Below are 23,616 nucleotides of genomic sequence, written 5' to 3' on the forward strand. Positions count from 1 at the left end.
TTTTAGAAAATTTAAAAATCATTTAAAAATCATCATAAAAATTTATACAGTACAGACTCTTATGAGGAAAAGGTACACGCGATGAGAAATCCCACTGTTAACATTTTGAGAAACATTATGTTATGCTTATACACATGGACCCACCCAGACACATTTTACCCAAAATTATATTATGCTGCGTCTGCTGCTCTGAGACTGTTGTTTTCATTTAACGGTATGTCAAGGATATCTTTTCCTATAAATAAAAATCCTCACCATCATTTTAATGGTTGTGGCATTTCCATGATATACATACAACGTTAATGAATTCTCTATGATGAACCTTTGGGTTGTTTTGAATCTTTTTCTCCCATTTACCACATAGGGATGAGGATCTTTGTGTGACGATCACAAAAGTGGAACTTTGGGGTCAAACGATACGCACATTTCAACTTTTTGTTATATGTTACCAACAGTAGCTTTGAAAGATCTCTTTTTTTTTAAAAAATAAAAATTGTATATGTTTAAGGTGTGCAACATGATGATTTGATGTATGTATACGTAGTGAAATGATTACTGCAGTCAAGCTAATTAGCATATTTTCTCTTCACATAGTTACCCTTTTTAAGTGGTGAGAACATGTGAAATCTATTCTCTTGGCAAATTTCCAGGTTCAAGTGTTATCAACCACAGTCATCACGCTGTATATTCCATCTCTAGACTTACCCACATAGCTGCAGCCTCGTCCCCTTTGATCAGTGTGTTCCCAGCCACCCCTACCCAGTGCCCTCAGTTCCTGCTAACCCCCACTCTGTTCTTTGCTTCTATGTACTTGACTTTTAAAAAAAATTGATGTATAATTGTCATACCACATTATGTTAGTTTCAGATTTACAACATACTGATTCGGTGTTTGTATGTATTATGAAATGATCACCACAAACAGTCTAGTTCACATCCTAGGTAACATTCGTCACTGCACAGTTACAATTCTTTTTTCTTGTGATGAGAACTTTTAAGATCTTTTCTCTTAGGAACTTTCAAATATACAATACAGTATTATCAACTATAGTCACTATGCTATTGATTCCCTCCCCTGCCTTATTTATTTTATACTTGGAAGTTGGTACCTTTTTTTTTTTATATAAACTTATTTATTTTACTTATTTATTTTTGGCTGCGTTGGGTCTTCGTTGCTGCGTGGGGCTTTCTCTAGTCGCGGAGAGCGGGGGCTACTCTTCATTGCGGTGCGCGGGCTTCTCATTGCGGTGGCTTCTCTTGTTGCAGAGCACGGGCTCTAGGCACGCGGGCTTCAGTAGTTGTGGCTCGTGGGCTCTAGAGCTCAGGCTCAGTAGTTGTGGCGCACGGGCCTAGTTGCTCCGTGGCACGTGGGATCTTCCCAGACCAGGGCTCAAACCCGTGTCCCCTGCATTGGCGGGGAAGCCTGGAAATTGGTACCTTTTGACCACCTTCACCTATTATGCCCACCCCTACCCACGGCCTCCGGCAACCTCCAGTCTGTTCTCTGTATCTGTGAATTCAGTTTTTGTTTTTAGATCCACATGTAAGTGAGATAATATGGTATTTATCTTTCTCAGACTGACTTACTTCACTTAGCATGATGCCCTCAAGTTCCCTCCGTGGTATTGCAAATGGCAAGATTTCATTCTTTTTTATGGCTGAATAATATTCCTGTGTGTGTGTGGTGTGTGTGTGTATGTGAGTGTGTATGCGTGTGTGTGTGTGTATCATATCTTATTGATGATCCATTTATCAGTTGATGGACACTGGTAGTTTTTCCATGTCTTAGCTTTTGTAAATAATGCCGTTGTGTACATGAGGGCGAATATATCTTTTCAAGTTAATGTTTTTGTTTTCTTCGGATAAATATCCAGAAAAGAAATTGCTGGACCATTTAGTAGTTCTATTTTTAATCTTTTGAGCAACCTCCATACTGTTTTCCATAGTGGCTACACCAATTTACATTCCAGACAACAACGTATGAGGGTACCCTTTTCTCCATATGCCTGCCAACACTTGTTATTTCTTGTCTTTTTAATAATACCTGTTCTAACAGGTGCGAGGTGATATCTCATGTGGTTTTGATTTGCAGTTCCCTGATGGTTAGTGGTGTTGAGCATCTTTCCATAAACAGGTCTTAAAATACCTTCCTGTGTAGTGTATGAGTGCCTCCTGCCCCAAACCCACACCAACCCTGGATATGATCAATCTTTTCAATACTTAATAAATTAATGAATACCCTATCATTGCTTTTATTTTCATTTCTTTTATTATCATTGAACTATTTTAAAATATTTATTGACAATTTATTACTCTTCCTCTGTGATTTATCTATCTATATATATCCTTTGTTCATTTTTCTATTGAGCTGAGTTATCTTTTTCTTATTGTCTTTCAAAACACCTCCGTGATATATGCTTCAGATATATTCAAATATATTTAAAGATATATTCTTCAAAATATACATAAAATCTGTATGTATCCCCAGGATAAGTATCTGTCCTGCTTGGGGATGACTGATTCTCATGACCAGCAACACTTGCTCTGTTCACATTTGGAACGAAGCTCATCTCTCTCACCATTTGTTGTGAATTTGTGGGACGGCAGCCTTCCAGACCCGAGGGCGGGGGCCGAGATGCCCTGGCTGCAGTGCTCTTCCTTAGCAGCCAGGCCCGGGTGGTGTGATTTGTGCCAGTCTTGCCTTTTCCTTCCCTTGGCAAACATCTTATCGCTGTATCATCCTAATGAGATTGCCCTGGGTCCACCATATTAGATAAATGATGAGCGGTAGGGAAAAGAAAATTCATAGGATAGCAACATTGAAAATAACGTTTATTTTTGGCTTTTCCCAAGAATGAATCTCATGGTTTATAAACTACAAGGGAATGTGCCATTGAGGAGGAAAATTTATCTTCGGATCTGAATTCTGGGGAAATTCTAGGGATCCTATAGGGATGATGTAGGGTGATAATTTTATGTTTAATTTTATGTTTAAAGTATGTTCACTTTGGCCTAAAACTATCCATTGTTCCTAAACAGTTTCATTCACTGGCTCCCATGTACTATCGTGGATCCGCAGCAGCTGTCATAGTGTATGATATTACCAAACAGGTAAGAAGGTCCCCTTTAGAATTTAGGTGCCATTTATGGTGATCCCCCTAGAAAGACCAAGGCAGAGGCATCAGTGAGTCTCACCAGCAGCCTGGGGTGAGATTCCACAGTATGCTGGTTGGGGTGAGTGAACACCAGATTTTGAGTTTCTCTCATCTATATGTAGCTAAGCCTTTCAAATCTACCTGCTAAATTAAATAAACAATGATCATTCGCTTTTAAAATTGACTGTTTGTAAGGGCAAGGTTATGCCTGCTAATACTGGTCTCCAGAATGTCAGATTTTTAGGAAAAGGAAAATTACCTTTAAATTTTGCATGTTTGATGGTTATAGATACTTATTTCCTATTAATGTTTCAATCATACAACTTGAAACACCAAGGATGATGTTTATATATGTATAGTGTGTCTGCGTGCATGTGGGATGAATGTATTTTTAGTTATCATTTTGAGGACCCAAGATACCCATCAATGAATAACGGCAGTGGTCTGCTGGCATTTCCCCCACTCCTGGAACTCAGCGTTGAGGACCTGCTTAACTGAACTTAGTTAACTGCTTTAACTGATTCGATGCTGTGACCATCCGTGAGTTCCCGACCACTGCTTCCTAAATGGAGTGGCTACCTTGGCTGTTTCCTGGAGGTCATTGTGAGGGAAGAGCAGTTAGGAAAATAGGACTCTAACGCGTGCGTTTATGCGCATGTGTGTGTGTGTGTGTGTGTGTGTGTGTGTGTGTATGTATGTATATATTTTTTCTTTTCTGATTAAGCATGAACATTGGTTCAGTCCTATAGCTTTGTCTCACTCAAGTTGAGGTAAGGCTAACATTAATGTTATTTATAAAAGAAAATTACTAATATGATTATCTTAACTTCAAGTTTCCATTTTAGAAGGGGAACTTTTTACAGGCTGTGTAAGTATAACTTAGCTAATATTAAATTTTGTGCCAAGGTTGGGGTAGTATGTTAACCTTTGTGTGCCCCCTGAAGATATTTTTCTTCATTAAATTATATTGGGTTTGTATTTCTACGTGGTTCAGATAATTACACTGATGGGTCTTTCCCAAGATTGATTTACACTTTTGGTTTAGGATTCATTTCATACCTTGAAGAAATGGGTGAAAGAACTGAAAGAACATGGTCCAGAAAACATTGTGATGGCTATCGCTGGAAACAAGTGCGACCTCTCAGATATTAGGTAAGATGCATTTTAAAAATGTCTATGCAGTTCAAGTCCTCCATCCTGAATGTCTGTGCGTAAAAGGCTGTCACAACTGTGTGGTTAAGTCTGTTCTCAGTGTCATAATTTAATTTATGTCATTCACTTGTGGTGATCAAGGTGGTATTTATTCAACCAGAGTAGAATTGAGGGAAAAATAATAGGGAGATGCACATTTGAGGGAGCACCCACTCATGAATATTTAAATCAAATCTCCTGTACAGAGTACAGTTACACCCCTGACTCTAGATGTCTTTGGGCTAAATGGTTTTAATATTTTTTTAAATTAATTCATTCATTTATTTACTTGGCCATGCCGCATGGCTTGCAAGATCTTAGTTCCCCAACCAGGGATCGAACCCGCGCCGCCTGCAGTAGAAGCTCGGAGTCCTAACCTCTGGACTGCCAGGGAATTCCCTTATTATTGTTTATTGTTACCTTGTCTGTTGTTTTTGTCATTATTTCTACTATTACCATTTTAGTAACATTTTCATATGGTGAGGAGGGTTAGAATTCTTCACATTTTCCACAGCGTCCCTGTTTGTTTTAGTTCTAGACTTTAACTTAAGGATGTAGCCAGGTCTATATGATCTCACTGTTTTGTTCTAAGATCTGAATTAGATGCATCGTATGTGAACATTCTGGCTTCCCCCAGAGACACTGGGTGTTGAACTTCCTCTGCCAGGAGAGAGGTTTGTAGGGACCCAGTCTGCCTAGACTAAAGCTGTGATGATAGCTCTATCTAGCCTGATAAGCTAACTATTTTTACTAAATAAAGCTGAAATAAAAAAGAAAACAGTGAATTTGTGTTGTCTCCATGCCCTGGTTAGTTTAATTCTCAGCAATTCGAGTAGTTGATTTTCGTAAAGACAACCGACACATGCTTCAGGTTTTGCTAATCCAAACATGATTAAACCAAAGTGTAATGAACAACAGGAAAGATCTCGCAAAAGCCCTTAAGATGGGCTTTGCCAAATTGCTCTGTTTGGGATTTCAGAAGCTTTCTATCACATTGCACCAGGTTGGTATATAATAACAGCCATAACCACCACTTACTTGTTTGTTTTTCTGGGGGCTGGACAGGTCTTTAAACTCCCCAGACTTAGTTCAGATCTCTGCCTTCTGCCCTGTAATCCTGAAACAGCCTGCTTGTCCAGAATTCCCAGATGAATGGTTTAACTTTTGTCGTGGGAAGGAGGTGGGCTGGGTGGGTGGAGGCAGCCTCTGCTGAGAGAAAGCCTTTGCTCTCACCTGACACCATCGAATTGTGATAAAGGTGCGACTTCCAGTGAACTAAGCCTTGTGTGTCATGGGAGAACGAATGGATGACAATTTAAGCAGAAAACGATTTAAACGTGAATGGAATTAGTTAGGACTCTTGACTCTAGGGGATTGAAACTCAATTGAAATTAATTTCAGGAAAAAGGGGAGTTTATTGGAAGGTACTGGGATCCACATGGTAAAAAAACAGGGGTGCCTTTAGCTCTGGTATTTGATATGTTCCAGCTTTAGTTTCTAGAAAGATCCTGGCCTGGCGCTCTCTTTGTTTCTACATTGCCATAAAAGGATTGCCGCACGTCATGAGAAAGCATTTGTGGCCAAGGGAGGGGATGTGGGTGGGACAGATGATTTCTCCCACCATAGTCACAAGAATGGGAGGGTGGGTGGTTTTGAAGAGGGGCGGTTCCTGGAAAAGTCCAGCTTGCTGTCTGTGACGTGTTGGTTTGGCCGCTGGCACCGAAGCCACACCGTGTCTCAGGGTGGAATTCACTGTTTTGCATTCTCCTCGGCAGACATTCTGCTTTGTCTGCTTATCTGTACTCCATCCCCAAAGGGAGATGATCCAGTGCTACTTCCAGCTTCCAGTGTGACATCATGGGGTCACTGTCCCATGAGCCCACGCCCCCTGGTTTGGCCTCAGTGGGTCCAAATGTAGCTTCTCCAGCTCCCGTAGTTGTGGTTTAAAGGGTGGAATGTGGATCTCTTGTTAGACACAAAACTCTCTTAGATTTTTCTCTTAAATTCTCCTTGTTATTGAATCAAGGACATAACTCCCTTTGCGATTCTCCTTCAAACCTCTGATTAACTCAACAAGAAAACCCAGTTTGATGCTAGTAAATTTAAAATTTTTAAGCATTTAATATATTTTTTTGAGATAATTGACAAACCATAGACCCATCTGTTTTAAGTATGCAGTTCAGTGAATTTTGTGTATGTATAGAGTTGTCTAGTCAGCCTCACATCTCATTTCAGAACATCTCCACTCTGCAAACAAGCATCACGCTCATTACAGCCACTTCCAATTTCCACCTCCTTCCCACCTCTAGCAACCACTAATCTACCTTTCTGTCTTTGTTAATTGGCCTTTTGTGGACATTTTGTATAAATGAAATCATACAAATGTGGTCTTCTGTGCCTGGTTTCTTTCACTCAGCATACTTCCAAGGTCCTTCCATGTTGAAGTTTGTATCAGTTACTTCATTCATTTTCATGGCTGACTGTGATTCCATTGTGTGGATATACCACATTTTATTTTTTCATTCACCAGTTGAAATTCAAGTTGTTTCCACCTTTTGGCTATTATGAAAAGTGCTGCTGTGAATAATCATGTACAAATTTTTTTTTTTTTGGTACGCGGGCCTCTCACTGTTGTGGCCTCTCCCATTGCGGAGCACAGGCTCCGGATGCGCAGGCTCAGCGGCCATGGCTCATGGGCCCAGCCACTCTGTGGCATGTGGGATCTTCCTGGACCGGGACACGAACCCATGTCCCATGCATCGGCAGGCGGACTCTCAACCACTGCGCCACCAGGGAAGCCCCATGTACAAATTTTATACTGACATATGTTTTCATTTCTCCTGTGTGTATACGTAGGAGTAAAATTTTGGGGTCATTTGGTAACTCGGTATTTAATAATTTGAGGAACTGCCAAACTTTAAAAAAGAGGGAAAAAAAAGAACTTCAACCCTAGCCTCACACCTTATATAAAAATTACTCTAAAATGAATCATAGACTTTAATGTAAAATGTAAAACTCTTAGAAACTTTTAGAAAATATCTAAGAGAAGATCTTGAGAATCTGGGGTCAGGCAAAGAGTTCTTAGACTTGATAGCAAAATCCCAGTGTATCTAAGGAAAAATTGATCAATTGGACCTCTTCAAAATTAAAAACATTTGCTCTGTGAAAGCCCATGTGAAGAGGATGAAAGACAACGTACAGACTGGGAGCAAATATTTGCAAACCAAACATCTGACAAAGGAGTAGCATGTAGGCTACATAAAGAACTCTGAAGACTTAATAAAGTCTAATAAGTTTAATAAAGTTTAATAAAGTCTCATTTTAAAATGGGCAAAAGAGATGAGCAGACATTTCACCCAAGAGAATATCAAGATGTTGAGCAAAACCCTGAAAAGATGTTGAATGTCATAATCAGACCATCAGAATGGCTAAAATAAGAAAGAGGGATAACAACTAGTGCGGGTGAGGGTGGGGAAGAACTGGATCCTTCGTACATTGCTGATGTGCGTATAAAACTCTGGAAAACTCTTTGGCGATTTCTTTAAAAACTAAATATAAAATTACCATATGCCCCAGCAATCACACTCTTGGGCATTTATCCCAGAGAAATAAAAACTTACGTTCACAGAAAACCTGCACACTGGGTCTTAGTTGAGGCATGTGTGCTCCTTAGTTGTGGCCAGCGGGCTCCTTAGTTGCGGCATGCGAACTCTTAGTTGCGGCATGCATGTGGGATCTAGCTCCCTGACTAGGGATCAAACCCATGTCCCCTGCATTGGAAGGCAGATTCATAACCACTGCGCCACCAGGGAAGTCCCCACGGAAACCTTGTTTGTGATGGAATCAGCCCAGATGTCCTTCAGTGGGCACACCAGGGTGCGTCACACTGTGGAATACTACTCAGCAGTGAAAAGGAACAAAACGGGTACAAGCAACCTGGACGAACCTCCAGGGAAATATGCTAAGTGAATAAAGCCAGTACCGAGGGTTTCATGTTGTATGATTCCACTTATATAACTTTGGGGAATGAAACCATTTTAGAATTAGAGGGAGATTAGTGGTTATGGTCGGGGTGAGGTGGGCGGAGGGGCGGGGGAAGGACAGCATGGACATAAACGGGCAGCACGAGGCATCCTTGTGATGCTGGAAACGTCCACCTCTCTGTGGGGAGGACACGAACCTACACGAGTGATAATACACACACACAAGCACCAGTAAAACCAGGGGAATCTGAACAGCATGGAGTGTATTAGTGTCAGTGTCCTGGCTATGATGTTACAGTTTTGCAGAACGGTGCCATTTGGGGAAACAGGGCAAAGCGTACAAGGAGTCTCTCAGTATTATTTCTTGTAACAGCGTGTGAATCCACAGCTACCCCAGTACAAATTTCAGTTAACAAAGTTGGATTTAGATAAAAATGATAAGTAAATATTAGGCAGTGGTGTGTGTGTGCGGACATGTATATGTGCACATACACATGCATATTATGTATATTATGTATGATTAAAGTTTTGTAAACACGCTGAGCCAAAGGATGAATTTAACCACTCCCCCGCCACACCCACTGTACAGAAGAAAAACGGGAACTGTATTAAAAACTCCCATTTAGGAAAGCGGAGAAGGGGAAGCCTGGTGGATTGGTCCTTGCCCAGAGGATAAACTTTCTCCCGCTAGACAGAAATAGTCTGGTAAATGATACGCCTGCGAGCCTAATGACACCTGCTGTTGACTCCTTTCCATGGCAGTGTAATTGCGTTCTTGGCCAACCAATCCAGCTGCTCCAGATTCCGCCTGCCGGTACGATTTTCTGGGGAGTTAGCCAAGTCTCTCTGCCCCAGACCTTATTTAGAGCTTGACCTTCTTTTACTCTAATCTAAAAGACTTTGCTCTTCTGTAATCGCCACAAGACGATAGTTTCTTTTTCACTGGGGGTTGGAGAAGGATCGCGTGTGCGCGCGTGTGTGTGCGTGTGTGTGTGTGTGTGTAGCAGGAGCCGGGCTCACCTAACAGACTTTGGTTGTGTAAGCTTGTAAATCCTTGAGCAGAGCTAGGCCTGGCGTAGTTTGAAAGTGCCTGGACTTGAAATGGGATTAACTCCCTGAACTTGACTCAGCCACTGGAGACTTGTGTGCAGAAGTGCTTTGCAGGGGAGTTGCCGATCATGGGGTCAGTGGGTTTCACATCCACCAATATTCCAGAAGAGGGTAGAAGGGTCTGACCACACCCCAGCATGAAAGGCCCTCACGGGCATCTGATCAGAGGAACTCAGGACTTCCAGTTTGGATTTTTTTTTAAGGCTCCTGATCTTTCTGAGAGATTTTCCTGAATATCTTGAAGAATTCTAGACAGAATCTCCTCGGGCTCAGATTATTGTGGAGTTGGAGTGATGTGTGGTCTCTCCGAACCCAGGCGAGGAAGCAAACCGGAGTTGGTGATACTGTGCGTGAGAAGACTGTCCCCAGCTTGTGCACAGCAGGTGCTCCGGGGACATCCCTTCCCTGCTTTCCTGCCCCCTCCCTCCCCAGTGAGGACGGTCCTTGGGGAGAAGTGTGTGTGACTCCTGATGGGGCCTAGGGGATGGGGCACCTCCCTTCTCCTTACCATCTACTGATGCTGGAAGGGGGCGTTGCAAATTGGGGACATTTTAGGAACATACATAGTTGAAAGAAAATCAGAGAGCCTGCGCCGAACTGACTGTGCAGGGCCTGAGGTGGCCGGCTGGAGGAGCGCAGCCAGCTTAGAGCCTGGACAGTGACCATTTGCTGACATGTGCTGAGCAGGGCGGGTCCCAGGCTTCTGAACTAGTAACACGAGGCCTCGGGCTAATTCCAGGTGCCTCTGATGAGGGCACATTTGGCCTGGGGTCTAGAGGGAAAAGAAACCTTCTTCTCAGAAAGTCTGGAGAGCCTGCCAGAGACTGCACAGCCTTGTCCTGGGCCTGGTGGGAAATTTTGGGCAAACAAGTCTTGAAAAGAAAAAAAAGAAATAGATCACCTTGCTTTAGGAGTTTTAAAAGTTCCATGAACATAAGAATTGCTTAGCACACTTATTAAAATTCAGATTCCAGGATTCAGTTCCGTAGATTCTGATTCAATAGGGCAGGAGCAGGCTGGGGACAAATACATTTTGTAAAGCAGTTCTTTTACAAGTGGTCCAAGGGCCATACTCGCAAAAGCATTGCCTTAGGTGATAGGAGTTGATGCGAGGGAAGAGGGACGGGGTCCTGGAACCCGGCTGGGCTTCTGACTGCAGGCCACACCTGCCTGGGCCTCCCTGCTGCCCTTCGGAGCTCACGGAGGCTGGAAACAGTGGTCCAGCATCATTCAGGATACGGAAGAAGCACCACTGACCCGCCATCTTGTCCCCTTCGGAAGCAGCTCCAGTTCTCTGCCCCCTTTTCTGCATCTCACAATGATAGTCATCGGGAGAAAAGGTGCGATTGTGGGTTGGTTTGCCTCCGTCTGATTAATATCAGATGCCGCTGGACCAGCATCTTGCACCCAGCCCCCTCCTGGGTGCTGGGACTCCCCCAGATCCAGCCTGTACTTGGTTGCCTTGGCTTGGCCCAGGAGTTAGGATCACCTTGCTTGGGTGCTTTCATGTGATGCACTGCAGGTACTTCAGGAACCATCTGCTTTAATCAATGATGGGGGGAAGGATCCTCCAGGTGTTGAGGTTAGAGGAAGAAGAGGATTCCCTATCCCACCCCTGACACTTCAGCCAGAATCCCCCCTTCACTTTTCCCCGTCAGCCTTTCAAGCAGCCTTGATCTGTAGCCATCATAATAAGTAATTTATTGGAGAAATTATGCCCACCCCACCCCTACCTCATAGCAGGCTCCAGTTCTGTTTCCTTGGTTTTCTTTTCCCGATTTTGGACTCTTGACTCTGTACACAAACCCCCCTGTGACCTCTCCAGATTAGGAACTCTTCCTGCCTTTCTTGATCACGTAGACATTGGCCTTCCTCTAATGGGTTCCAGCTTAGGGGTCTCCTGACATCCTTAGGGCTGTGAACGAATCAGAAAGGGTGAAGGAGTGATGGTGTAGAAGTGCTGATAGGAGAGAGCCTTTGAGGCCTGATTTATTTTATCTTGCCTGTGGTAGCGGATGGAAGTTACCCACCGAAAGTAGTGGTGGAGTCTGGGGCTTGGAGAGGTGGTGGGTGATGACCTGGGGATGCCCAAGGTTCCTCCCTTCCCCCCCTAAATACAACCCAGGAGATGATCAGGGATGGAATCCTGAGGAATGGAATCAGGGTCTCTGAGATCTTACAGCAACACTTCTGGTGTCTCCAAGAGAATCACTGTGAGAGATTGGTTGGGCTGCTGCCGATGAGTCAAGGCTTTTCTCCTGGAGTAGAGGTCGTCTTCCAAGAACAGAGCAGCTGGGGCAGAAGTGAAACTAGGCTAGGGGACGAGGCAGGCGATTTATTCTACCAGTTTTCAGTTATTCGATTAGCAAATAACTTTTGGTAGTTCTGTGTGGAGCAAAGTACTATGGGAAGTACAAGAAAAGAGAAGAAAATATTTTTTTAGAGCTATTTATTTCTATTTGGGGAGCCAAGAGGGATATACAGGGGGAGGACAATATCTAATGAGTAATACAAGACTATGTTTAATAAAGTTCCAAAGTTAAGGTGCAGGAAGGACAAAGGGATTCAGGAAAGGGAAAGTCTGTCATTGCAGACGGTGATTTGGAAAGGCTCATGGATAAAATGTGTCACAGGCTGGGCTGTTCAGGATGAGTCGGGTAGGAGGAAATTCCAGGAAGGGAAGATCATGGACAAAAGCATGGGCGTGGGAGGGCCTTTGACAGGTGTCATGGCAGGGGGGGGGGGATATCAAGAATATCTACCTGATCGTCTGCCCTCAGGAATGGGGAGAAGATGGGTGGGTGGTGAGTGGCTTAAAAGTATGCCGAGTGTCTGGGCTCAGTGGGCAGGGCCAGGATGGCAAACCCCCGAGGTCCTGCCTCCAACTTCTGTCTCTCATCCCCAGGCTCCATTGCCCATCAGTCATGGCTCTGTCTTCTCCTGAGCCTCTGTGGTCTCAGGCTTCTTCTTAACACAGAGCTGCATGTAGTCACCACCAGCTAAAGCAATGGAACCTATCTGCCAACACCACGGTAGGTGTGGGAGCCTCTCTGGATTCTTCAGCAAGTAAGGCTTCTTGCAATTTCCTGTGTCATCTAGAGTGGGAAACCAGGGTGAGAGCTGGATATTGCAGGCTCAGTGCCCCCTGTGCAGCTTCCTGAAACACATGCCAACCCAGTCAGAAATCATCAGGTACCAGTGGTTTCAAGTTTTGGGGAGAAAGTTGAGGTCTTCAGTAGATGAAAAATATATTTGGAAATAAATATTGTTTTACTAAGAATACATGAATTGCTTTCACTTCTTACGTGTGACTCCAAAACTCATTCCATTCTTGACAGTGGGCCATAAATGGGTATAAGAGTTTGTTTAAAATTATACAAACCAAATAACAGAACTTGAGATGTTAGATGATAAAAATCCAATTTATTCCAAATACTAAAAAGCAAAAAAGCCAACGAACATCAAAAGCCACGACTGTGCAAGGTGTGGAAATATCATGGCAAGTATTAAAACACACCCAGGGACTTCCCTGGCAATCCAGGGGTTAGGACTCAGAGCTTTCACTGCCGTGGCCCTGGGTTCAATTCCTGGTCGGGGAACTAAGATCCCACAAGCCACGCGACACAGCATAAACAAACAAACAAACAAGTAAATGAATGAATGAATGAATAATACCTCCAGCATTTTCCTTACTTGAGATGAGGAAGCAGAGTAGTCTGCGCTGTGAAAATGTGAGTTTTGTGCCCTGAGATGCACCTTCCCGTGTTTCTACTTTCTTCTGATGCTGTGCAGCAGCTGAGCCTGCATCTACTGCTATTATCCAAGTGGGAGGGAAGGAACTGAAGACTGACCTCCCCAGAGAGGGATCTGGAATTGCTCTGTTTCAGTTATCAAGTATTCTTAATGAAGAATCTATAAAACACTTACGTATATCTTAAAGAATAATATGAATTTGAACAGCTCTGTACCTACTCAATCACATCCCCTTCTCCCCATCCAGAAGTAACTGCTGCTCTGACTTTTGTGATAACCATCACTTTTTTTCTTTGTACTTTGCCACCCATGTTTGCATATCTAAACAATAGATTTAGGTTTGCCTGTTTTTGAACTTTATGTAAATGGAATAACCCTGAGTGTATTATATGATGGTTTGTCTCTTACCTCAACATGCCTGGGAGATTTCATCACAACAAACGTTAGCTGTACCTTGTCCGTTTCCACAGCTGTACACTTTTTTTTTTTAAGGCAGTCTTAATACACTTTATTTACTTTTTAATTTTTATTTACAAATTTATTTATTTATTTTTGGCTGCGTTGGGTTTTCATTGCTGCACGCGGGCTTTCTCTAGTTGCAGTGAGCGGGGGCTACTCTTCGTTGCAGTGCGCGGGTTTCTCATTGTGGTAGCTTCTCTTGTTGCGGAGCACGGGCTCTTAGGCACGCGGGCTCAGTAATTGTGCCTCTCAGGCTGTAGAGCATAGGTTCAGTAGTTGTGGCACACAGGCTTTGTTGGTCCGCGGCATGTGGGATCTTTCCGGACCAGGGCTCAAACCTGTGTCCCCTGCACTGGCAGGTGGATTCCTAACCACTGCACCACCAGGGAAGTCCCGTGCACAGTTCTATTTGATAAGTGCAACACAACTTATCTATCCATCCTACAGGTGATGGGTATTTGCGTTATTTCTGCCTTGTTATTATGAGCATTGCTTCTTGAACATTTCTTGCGTATCTCATAGTGCCACGTGTTAGCATTCCTTTAGGTTCAGGTGTGTAAGAGTCTAATTGCTGAGTCACAGGGTGGGCGCAAGCTCAGTTTTACTAGGTGATGCCAATGTTTTCCAAAGAGGACACCGGTAGTGCAGGAGACTTCCTGTTACTCAACACCCTTAGTGCTGTAAGATGCCAGGGCGTGGAGAGAGATCTGATAAGAATTTCAGTTTTCGTTTCCCCAGTTACCAGGGAAGTTGGCATGTTTTTATTTATTGGCCGTTCAAGTTTCGTCTTGTGTGGAGAGCCTGTTCAAGACTTTGCCACCTTTCCTCTTGGGATATTTACCTTCATCTTGTTTATTCATCTGTCTGTCTATCTATCTATCTAATTTGATGGTATGTGTTGAAATATCTTCTCAAATTTATGTCTTGTATTTTCACTCTTTATATATATTTTTAAAATTTTTATTTATTTATTTATTTATTCATTTTTGGCTGCGTTGGGTCTTCGTTGCTGTGCGCAGGTTTTCTCTTTTGCGGCGAGTGGAGGCTACTCTTCGTTGTAGTGTGCAGGCTTATCATTGCTGTGGCCTCTCTTGTTGTGGAGCACGGGCTCTAGGCGCGCAGGCTTCAGTAGTTGTGGCACGTGGGCTCAGTAGTTGTGGCTCGTGGGCTCTAGAGCACAGGCTCAGTAGCCGTGGTGCACGAGCTTAGTTGCTCCGCGGTATGTGGGATCTTCCTGGACCAGGGCTGGAACCCGTGTCCCCTGCATTGGCAGGCAGATTCTTAACCACTGCACCACCAGGAAAGTCCTCTCTTTATATTTTTACAGCATCAGAAGCCTGTAATTCCTACCTAAGAGAATTTATCAAGTTTTTCCTTTATGGTTTTTTTGGGGGGAATGGTCGAGGGAGGGCGAATCATTTAAGAAATCTTTCTGCACCCCCGAGATCATGAAGATATTCCACTGTGTTGATTATCTTTTAAAAACTTTACAGTTTTGTTTTCCTGTCTGTCCTTAAGTCACTTGGCACTGATTTTATGTGTGCTGCCTAGTTTCTCCTATGTGGATATCCAGTCGTCTCAGCACTCTTGGTTGTAAAGTCCATTCTCTCCCCGCTGAAGTTCCACCTCAGTCGTGTATCACGTGTCCTGGGTGCACAGGTCTGTTTCTAGTGCCCTCTGTTCTGTTTCACAAGCCGACTTACCTATCCTCATACCTATACTACACTGACTTAATTATCACAGCTTTCTCATGAGTCTTGATAAATGGTCTTGGACTTCTGATATGGTCTGGAATCTCTGTAAGTGATATTTGTTGGCCCCAGGGAAGGTTTCCTGAGAGTGTAGGGTGTGGGTGTGGATGTGTGAGTTGTGGTCTGGTGGAGATTAGGAGAGTGTTGGGGTGCAAATCTACATGTGTGTGTTGGGGAGTGTTTATTTTTATGGCCGATTTAAAAAATATTTAAATAAACTTTAGTTTAGGATAGTTTTATATTTACAGAAAAGTTGCAAAGATAGTATGGAGTTCCCACATACCCCATATCCAGTTTCCCCTGTTGTTAACATCTTACATTAATTACTGTGGTACATTTGTCACAGCTAAGAAACCTACATTATACTTTATTATACTTTGTATAATACTTTATTATTAACTGAAGCCCATACTTTACTCAGATTTCATTACTTTTCCCCTAATATCCCTTTTTTATTATAGGATCCCACCCAGAATATCATATTACATCTAGTTGCCATGTCTCTTTAGGATCCTTTGGGCTGGGACAATTTCTCAGACTTCCTTTGTTTTTGATGACCTTGACAGTTTTTAGTACTAGTCAGATATTTTGGAGACTGTCTCTCAGTTGGGGTTTGCCTGATGTGTTTCTCATGATTAGACTGAGGGTTTGTGTTTTAGGGAGGGAGGAAGACCACAGGGGTGAAGTGCTCTTTTCATTACTTTATTATTAATTAAGCATAGCAGGGGTTCATGTTATCAACATGATTTGTCATCCCTGATGATACTGACCTTGATCACCTGGCTGAGGTGGTGACTGTAAAGTTACCCTCCCCGGCTTTGCTTACCATGCTGTTTGGAAGGCAGCCCCTGTTCCCAGCCCTCACTCAAGGGGTAATGATTGTCCTCCGCTGCCTCGAGGGAGGAGTCCCTACATAAATTATTTGTAATTCTTCTGCTGATGAAATTTGTCTCACCCCCATTTTATTTATTCAGTCATTTACTTATATCAGTGTGGACGTATGGATATTTATTTTATACTTTAAGTTATAATGCAGTATTGTGTCATTTAATTTGTTACCCAAATTGCTCCCACTTTGGCCGCTGGGAGCTCTTTCTTTCGGCACCTGTGTCCCTTTAACATGTACGCATCATTTTGGGTTTTGAGTACTTCCTTACTTTCTGACACAATAAGATGTTCCAGGCCCATCTTGGACGGTTTAGGCTACAACCCTAGACTCAGCCATTTCTCCAGGCAGCCCTCATTCCTTTTACTGGAGAAGGGTATTTAGAAACCAAGATCTGGGCTTGGTGTGCTCGTTGCTACTGGGGTGTCATTGAGTCTAGGCCCTCTGGGTGAACAGAGCTGGGAAGTATATGTATGTATGCTAACAGGAGCATACATACACACCTATCTATAATTATTTCTGTAAGTATCCATTTGTATCTATATTAAGATAAACATAAGTTCATATTGATAACTCTGACCTTAATCCAGAACCATAGGGATCATTGTAACCTTCTTTACAGGGCGGGGGAGGGCTGTTTCAAAAAATTCTCAACTGATGTATGATTAAACAGAGGGATAAGCTTTTGTTGCTGGAGATTTTCTTAGAAGATACAACAATCTTTCCCCTTTCACTTTACATATTGCCCAGACCTTTAAGAGTTCAAAATGTGACTTCGGTGAAGAAATACAGCTATGTCAGTGATTACTTTCAAATGGCACGATATTTACTTTTCTTTATATACTGTTCACTTAGGCAGTGGATTGAAAACAAGTTTAACCATCATCACCATTATCATCCTTACTGTGTGCCAGATACTATTATAAGTAGTTTAACTGAATCTTCACAGCCCAGTGAGAGTTACAGTCATTCTCCCATCTTATCGATAAGGAAACAGAGGCATGGAGACTGAAGAGCTTGCCCAGGTCCTGTGGCTGAGAAGGTGTAGGGCCCAGCTTTAAACCCAGGTAGTCTGTCCCAGAGCCGATGTTTGTTCTTTGTTCCTCTCCTAAGATGTACGAACAGGATCCAAGAGGGAAAATAATTTCTGATCTACCGAGAGAAAATAAATGGCAGCTGATTTGATTCTGCTCAGAGAATTTGGAGCTAATGATTTTTTCCAATGGTTTCTCTGGCCTCTTGGGACTAGCCTACGTTTCTGTCTGGAGAAGGGGTATTTGGAAGCAGAGGTAATGGCCAGGCCCCCATCGGGAACCTGTGTTTTCTGCTCAGTCCTCATTCGTTTCAAATTCTGACATTTTCCATGAGAAACAGTCCGTCTAAGTCTGTGGCAGGAACCTGACACTGCTTGTTTGAACCTGACACCAGGAATTTGGCCCCAGGTTAATAACATTTGCAGACACATTAATAAGCAGGCTCGGCCCCCTGGGAACAGAAATCCTTCCCAGGGTACACATGCCAAGTGCTTTAACTGTAAGCGCTTAGATCGTCGTAAAGAGTTATTGTCCAATCAGATATTCATTGAGAAGGTAGTAATTCTTTTTTTTTTTTTTTTAGTTCATTTAAGTTTTAGTTCCACCTGGCAGATAAACCAATCTGAGGGTCTAAAAGAACTGGCATTTTGAACAGAGATTTTGCTGATTTAATTATTGCTAACATGGTTGCCTCCTCTGGGTGCTACACAAATATCTTGGATATTTAGAGAAAATACGAGCTGGTAGGAGCACAGTAAGCCCTGATTATTCATTTCAGTGGCTGCTTGAGGGAGCTGGGGAGACGGAGACCACTTCATGACACACAACAGCCTTTGCAAACAGCCTGCAGCCTTCCTCTGATGGGCTTTGGTGGAATGTATTGCTTTTGGCTAGAATGCCTGAAACACATGGGAGGGTTTTGACAAAAATAATGCCAGCAGACATTGAACAGCCTCTCCTGCTCACAGTGCCTTGCTGCGTCCTCATGGCCAGCTTAGTTGGTTGCTTCAGTTTGACCTAGGCTGGAAGGGGGCTGTGGTTGGAGGAGAGAGTAAAATTACGGGGCAAACATTTTTCAGTGAAATGGTAACTGTCATATCCCAGGAGTCTGGCAGAATATAAAATGCTTGGTTATTGCTGGTATGGTATTTTAGAAATATAATATACACGCTAGAACACACCAGAAACGCCAGAAGTTTTCTGTTGGGAAGAGCTCATGAAGCCACTATTCTTTTATCACTTATAAAATGGTGCCTGGTGAATGTATACTTTATTATGTCCTACGTATAATCATCTTAATACAGATTTCCAAACTCTGGACTTGATAGTGTCAGATTATGAATTGGATAGACTGCAGAAATATCAAACTCAATATTTTACAGTCTACCTTCTAAAAGAGTTGTTTTCAAGCTATAGAAAGCATAAGAAACGGTCGTGAAGTTGCTAAAATGCCTATTTCTGGGATGTGCCCACTAAACATTCTGCTTCAGTAGGTCTGGGGCACAGGGGTATTCATTTCTAACAAGCCCTGAATAATCATGGGCTAGGAGGTCTGTAGAACACACCTGAGACTGATGCCCTACAAGATGCATGGGGGCATGGGGCGTCCTCTGAAGACATCTAGAGAAGCTTAGTGATGGTTGTTAATGTGACAGAGAGAAGTGCGGGAAGCTTGGATGTATGTCATTTTGTCTCTTTGTTTTTAGCATCAAAGTGTCTTGTTTTTTGACATATGTGTTTAATTTTCTGGGAAAATGAGGACTTTTGTGCACCTGCTCCAAGATACCTGAAAAGTTCTTAGGAGACATGGCTACTATGCATTTACCCATGAACTCTGGAATCACATGGTTACCCTGCGAGCAGTGTTTGAGCCCTCCTCTGTCTCCACATGCTAGCATGGCAGATAATAAACGTTTTCATCTTGGCCAGTCTGATGCATGAATGATGCGATCCTCATTTTCATGTGAATTTCTTTAATTGCAAGCAGGATTAGGAAAACCAAGATTATCTACTGAGAACTGTTCTTTACCTATATACAAGAACTATTCTTGGGCTTCCCTGGTGGCGCGGTGGTTAAGAATCCACCTGTCAATGCAGGGGACACGGGTTAGAGCCCTGGTCCAGGAAGATCCCACATGCCACGGAGCAAATAAGCCCGTGCGCCACAAATACTGAGCCTGCGCTCTAGAGCCCGTGAGCCACAAATACTGAGCCCGAGTGCCACAACTACTGAAGCCCGCACCTAGAGCCCGTGCTCCACAGCAAGAGAAGCCACCCAATGAGAAGCCCGCGCACCGCAACGAAGAGTAGCCCCCGCTTACCGCAACTAGAGAAAGCCCGCGTGCAGCAACAAAGACCCAACGCAGCCAAAAATTAAAAATAAAATTTAAAAAAAGAACTATTCTTTACCTATATCAATTAGAAAATCAAGTAGAAGTTAAAATCCTCTTTATAAGTAACAATGTAAATGAGTAATAGACTGTTTTGGTGTGTGTGTCATTTTTAAAATTTGAAATATTGTAATTCCTAGGAATGAATTTAGCAAGAATTGAGCAAGATCTATATAGATGAATGTTACAGTTCTAGGATAGGACAAAAAAGGTACTTTTTCCTTGGATAGGAAAACTGAGTAGTATTGTAGAAATGTCAGTTTGCTCTAAATTAATGAAGACTTTTGTGCATCTGCATCATGAATTCACTGAGCTTCCAGGCAAATTACCTCAGATAATTTAAAGTTACATTTTTAAAAGGTTTTTACAAAATGATCGTAAAATTCACCTAGAAAAACAAACAGGCAAAAATAGTATTGGAAGGACTAATCTCAGCACATATTGAAATATATTTTAGTGATTTAGTGATAAAACAATACAGCATTGTCAGGGAACTAGACAGAAAATCAATGAACAGACTACAGAATCAAGACATAGGGTGAAATGCATAGGGATATTTAGTATATGATAAATATGATATTTAAATAAGTCCAAAAAAGGGGATAGTTCAATACATGGTTTTGGGATAATTAGGGGAAAAAATGAGAGAAAATAAATTCAGAGTGGATCAAGGATTTAACTGTAAAGTAACAAAACCATAGAAGTTAGAGAAAGCAGTGGAATCTTTAAAATAATCTTGGAATTGGAATGAACTGTTTTAATCATGATACAAAACTCAGAAGTCATAGAAGAAAGTGATCAATAAGTCTGACTACATGAAAACTCCTGTGTGGAAAAAATGCCATACACAATGTCTAAATACAAATGCTAAGCTGAAAAAAAATGTGGAAAATATATTACAAAAGGCTAGGTTCCTTAGTATGCAAAGAGCGCTTACAAATAAATTTTTAAAAATCCAAACAATCAAAACCAGAGTGTGCAGAGAACATGGGTAAGGATATTACAGAACAAGAAATATCCGTGGCTTATGAAAAGTTGTGCACAAACTTTGAATAAAAGTTACTCAGAATTAATGTCAGATTTTTCTCATGGAGTTAGGACTTTAAACTATGGTGTAATTTTACTCTTGGGGTGATTTATGGTGGTTAGTGTATTTAATGATGTACGCTGTGTCCCCCGTTCTTCTGTGGAATAGTGATGACTGGCCTGGGAGCCTTCCTGGGCTGTAAAAGGAGGGGCCTGAGTCAAATAAATGTACTCAGGCTCTGAGGCAGTTTGAGCCTCCTGCTTACTTGTTTCCTCCACTTGCTTCATTTCCTCTGTGTTTTTGGTGTTCTCTGAGAAGGTGGTGCCATCTTTGTAAAGATGTATTAAGTAAACACCTACTATGTGCCGGGTATAGTTTTCAGCACTTTATGATATCAACTTACGTTACATTTATATTTTTTATATAAATTTATTTATTTTTGGCTGCGTTGGGTCTTCGTTGCTGCACATAGGCTTTCCCTAGTTGCGGGGAGCGGGGTCTACTCTTCATTGTGGTGTGCGGGCTTCTCATTGCAGTGGCTTCTCTTGTTGCAGAGTATGGGCTCTAGGTGCGCGGGCTCAGTAGTTGTGGTGTGCAGGGTTAGTAGTTGTGGCTCGTGGGCTCTAGAGCGCAGGCTCAGTAGTTGTGGCACAGGGGCTTAGTTGCTCCGCGGTTTGTGGGATCTTCCTGGACCAGGGATCCAGCCCATGTCCCCTGTATTGGCAGGCGGATTCTTAACCACTTTGCCACCAGGGAAGTCCCTACGTTACATTCAAAATGGTAAAGCGGAGGCCCTGAACCAAGGTGGCGGAGTAGAAGGATGTGCTCTCACTCCCTCTTGCGAGAACACCACAGTCACAACTAACTGCTGAACAGTCATCGACAGGAAGACACTGGAATTCACCAAAAAAGATAACCCACATCCAAAGACAAAGGAGAAGCCACAATGAGAAGGTAGGAGGGGTGCAATCACAATAAAATCAAATCCCATAACTGCTGGGTGGGTGACTCACAAACTGGAGAGCACTTATACCACAGAAGTCCACCCACTGGAGTGAAGGTTCTGAGCCCCACGTCAGGCTTCTGAAGCTGGAGGTCCGGCAACGGGAGGAGGAATTCCTAGAGAATCAGACTTTGAAGGCTAGCGGGATTTGACTGCAGGACTCTGACAGGAGTGGGGGAAATAGAGACTGCGCTCTTGGAGGGCACACACAAAGTAGTGTGCGCATCAGGATCCAGGGGAGACGGAACCAGACCTACCTGCTAGTGTTGGAGGATCTCCTGCAGAGGCGGGGGGTGGCTGTGGCTCACCGTGAGGACAAGGACACTGGCAGCAGAAGTTCTAGGAAGTACTTCTTGGCATGAGCCCTCCCAGAGTCCGCCATTAGCCCCACCAAAGAGCCCAGGTAGGCTCCAGTGTTGGGTTGCCTCAGGCCAAAGAACCAACAGGGAGGGTACCCAGCCCCACCCATCAGCAGTCAAACAGATTAAAGTTTTACTGAGCTCTGCCCACCAGAGCAACAGTCAGCTCTACCCACCACCAGTCCCTCCCATCAGGAAACTTGCACAAGCCTCTTAGATAGCCTCATCCGCCATAGGGCATACAGCAGAAGCAAGAAGAACTACAATCCTGCAGCCTGCGGAACAAAAACCACATTCACAGAAAGATAGACAAGATGAAAAGGCAGAGGGCTATGTACCAGATGAAGGAACAAGATACAACCCCAGGAAAACAACTAAATGAAGTGGAGATAGGCAACCTTCCAGAAAAAGAATTCACAATAATGATAGTGAAGATGATCCAGGACCTTGGAAAAAGAATGGAGGCAAAGATCGAGACGATGCAAGAAATGTTTAACAAAGACCTAGAAGAATTAAGGAACAAGCAAACAGAGATGAACAATACAATAACTGAAATGAAAACTACACTGTTAGGAATCAATAGCAGAATAACTGAGGCAGAAGAACGGATAAGTGACTTGGAAGACAGAATGGTGGAATTCACTGCTGTGGAACAGAATAAAGAAAAAAGAATGAAAAGCAATGAAGACAGACTAAGAGACCTCTGGGACAACATTAAACGTTATAGGGGTCCCAGAAGGAGAAGAGAGAGAGAAAGGACCCGAGGAAATATTTGAAGAGATTATAGTCGAAAACTTCCCTAACATGGGAAAGGAAATAGCCACCCAAGTCCAGGAAGCACAGAGTCCCATACAGGATAAATCCAAGGAGAAACACACCAAGACACATAGTAATCAAATTGGCAAAAATTAAAAACAAAGAAAAATTATTGAAAGCAGCAAGGGAAAAATGACAAATAACATACAAGGGAACTCCCATAAGGTTAACAGCTGATTTCTCAGCAGAAACTCTGCAAGCCAGAAGGGAGTGGCATGATGTACTTAAAGTGATGAAAGAGAAGAACCTACAACGAAGATTACTCTACCCAGCAAGGATCTCATTCAGATTCGATGGAGAAATCAAAAGCTTTACAGACAAGCAAAAGCTAAGAGAATTCAGCACCACCAAACCAGCTCTACAACAAATGCTAAAGGAACTTCTCTAAGTGGGAAACACAAGAGAAGAAAAGGACCTACAAAAACAAACCCAAATTTCTCCAAAGAAGATATACAGACTGCCAACAAACACATGAAAGAATGCTCAACATCATTAATCATTAGAGAAATGCAAATCAAAACTACAATGAGATATCATCTCACACCAGTCAGAATGGCCATCATCAAAAAATCTAGAAACAATAAATGCTGCAGAGGGTGTGGAGAAAAGGGAACACTCTTGCACTGCTGGTGGGAATGTGAATTGGTTCAGCCACTATGGAGAACAGTATGGAGGTTCCTTAAAAAACTACAAATAGAAC

At 42.8% G+C, this 23,616-nt stretch overlaps 1 protein-coding gene and 1 long non-coding RNA gene across 5 annotated transcripts in view; one reads left to right on the top strand and one right to left on the bottom strand.

The window, feature by feature from the left end:
- The window catches only part of RAB31 (RAB31, member RAS oncogene family), a 112,350-nt gene that overhangs the window by 61,197 nt on the left and 27,537 nt on the right, over positions 1–23,616 (top strand). For both annotated transcript variants that reach the window (XM_012535276.3, XM_033439412.2), the window contains exons 4-5: positions 3,039–3,110; positions 4,200–4,306. In XM_012535276.3, the coding sequence (XP_012390730.1) occupies positions 3,039–3,110; positions 4,200–4,306 (179 nt within the window). The remainder of the gene's footprint in view (positions 1–3,038; positions 3,111–4,199; positions 4,307–23,616) is intronic.
- On the bottom strand, positions 4,746–22,212 carry LOC117203716 (uncharacterized). 3 transcript variants are annotated; one of them, XR_004486590.2, is made up of 4 exons: positions 21,999–22,212; positions 11,619–11,752; positions 11,172–11,353; positions 4,746–6,403 (listed from the first exon to the last, which is right to left on the bottom strand). It is a non-coding gene; the product is annotated as an uncharacterized LOC117203716 (long non-coding RNA). The 3 variants fall into 3 exon arrangements; XR_007471883.1 differs by having other exon boundaries at positions 11,619–17,439; XR_007471884.1 differs by having other exon boundaries at positions 4,746–6,413; positions 11,619–17,439.

This window comes from Orcinus orca, chromosome 15 (assembly GCF_937001465.1).
Source record: "Orcinus orca chromosome 15, mOrcOrc1.1, whole genome shotgun sequence".
Lineage (NCBI taxonomy): Eukaryota > Metazoa > Chordata > Mammalia > Artiodactyla > Delphinidae > Orcinus > Orcinus orca.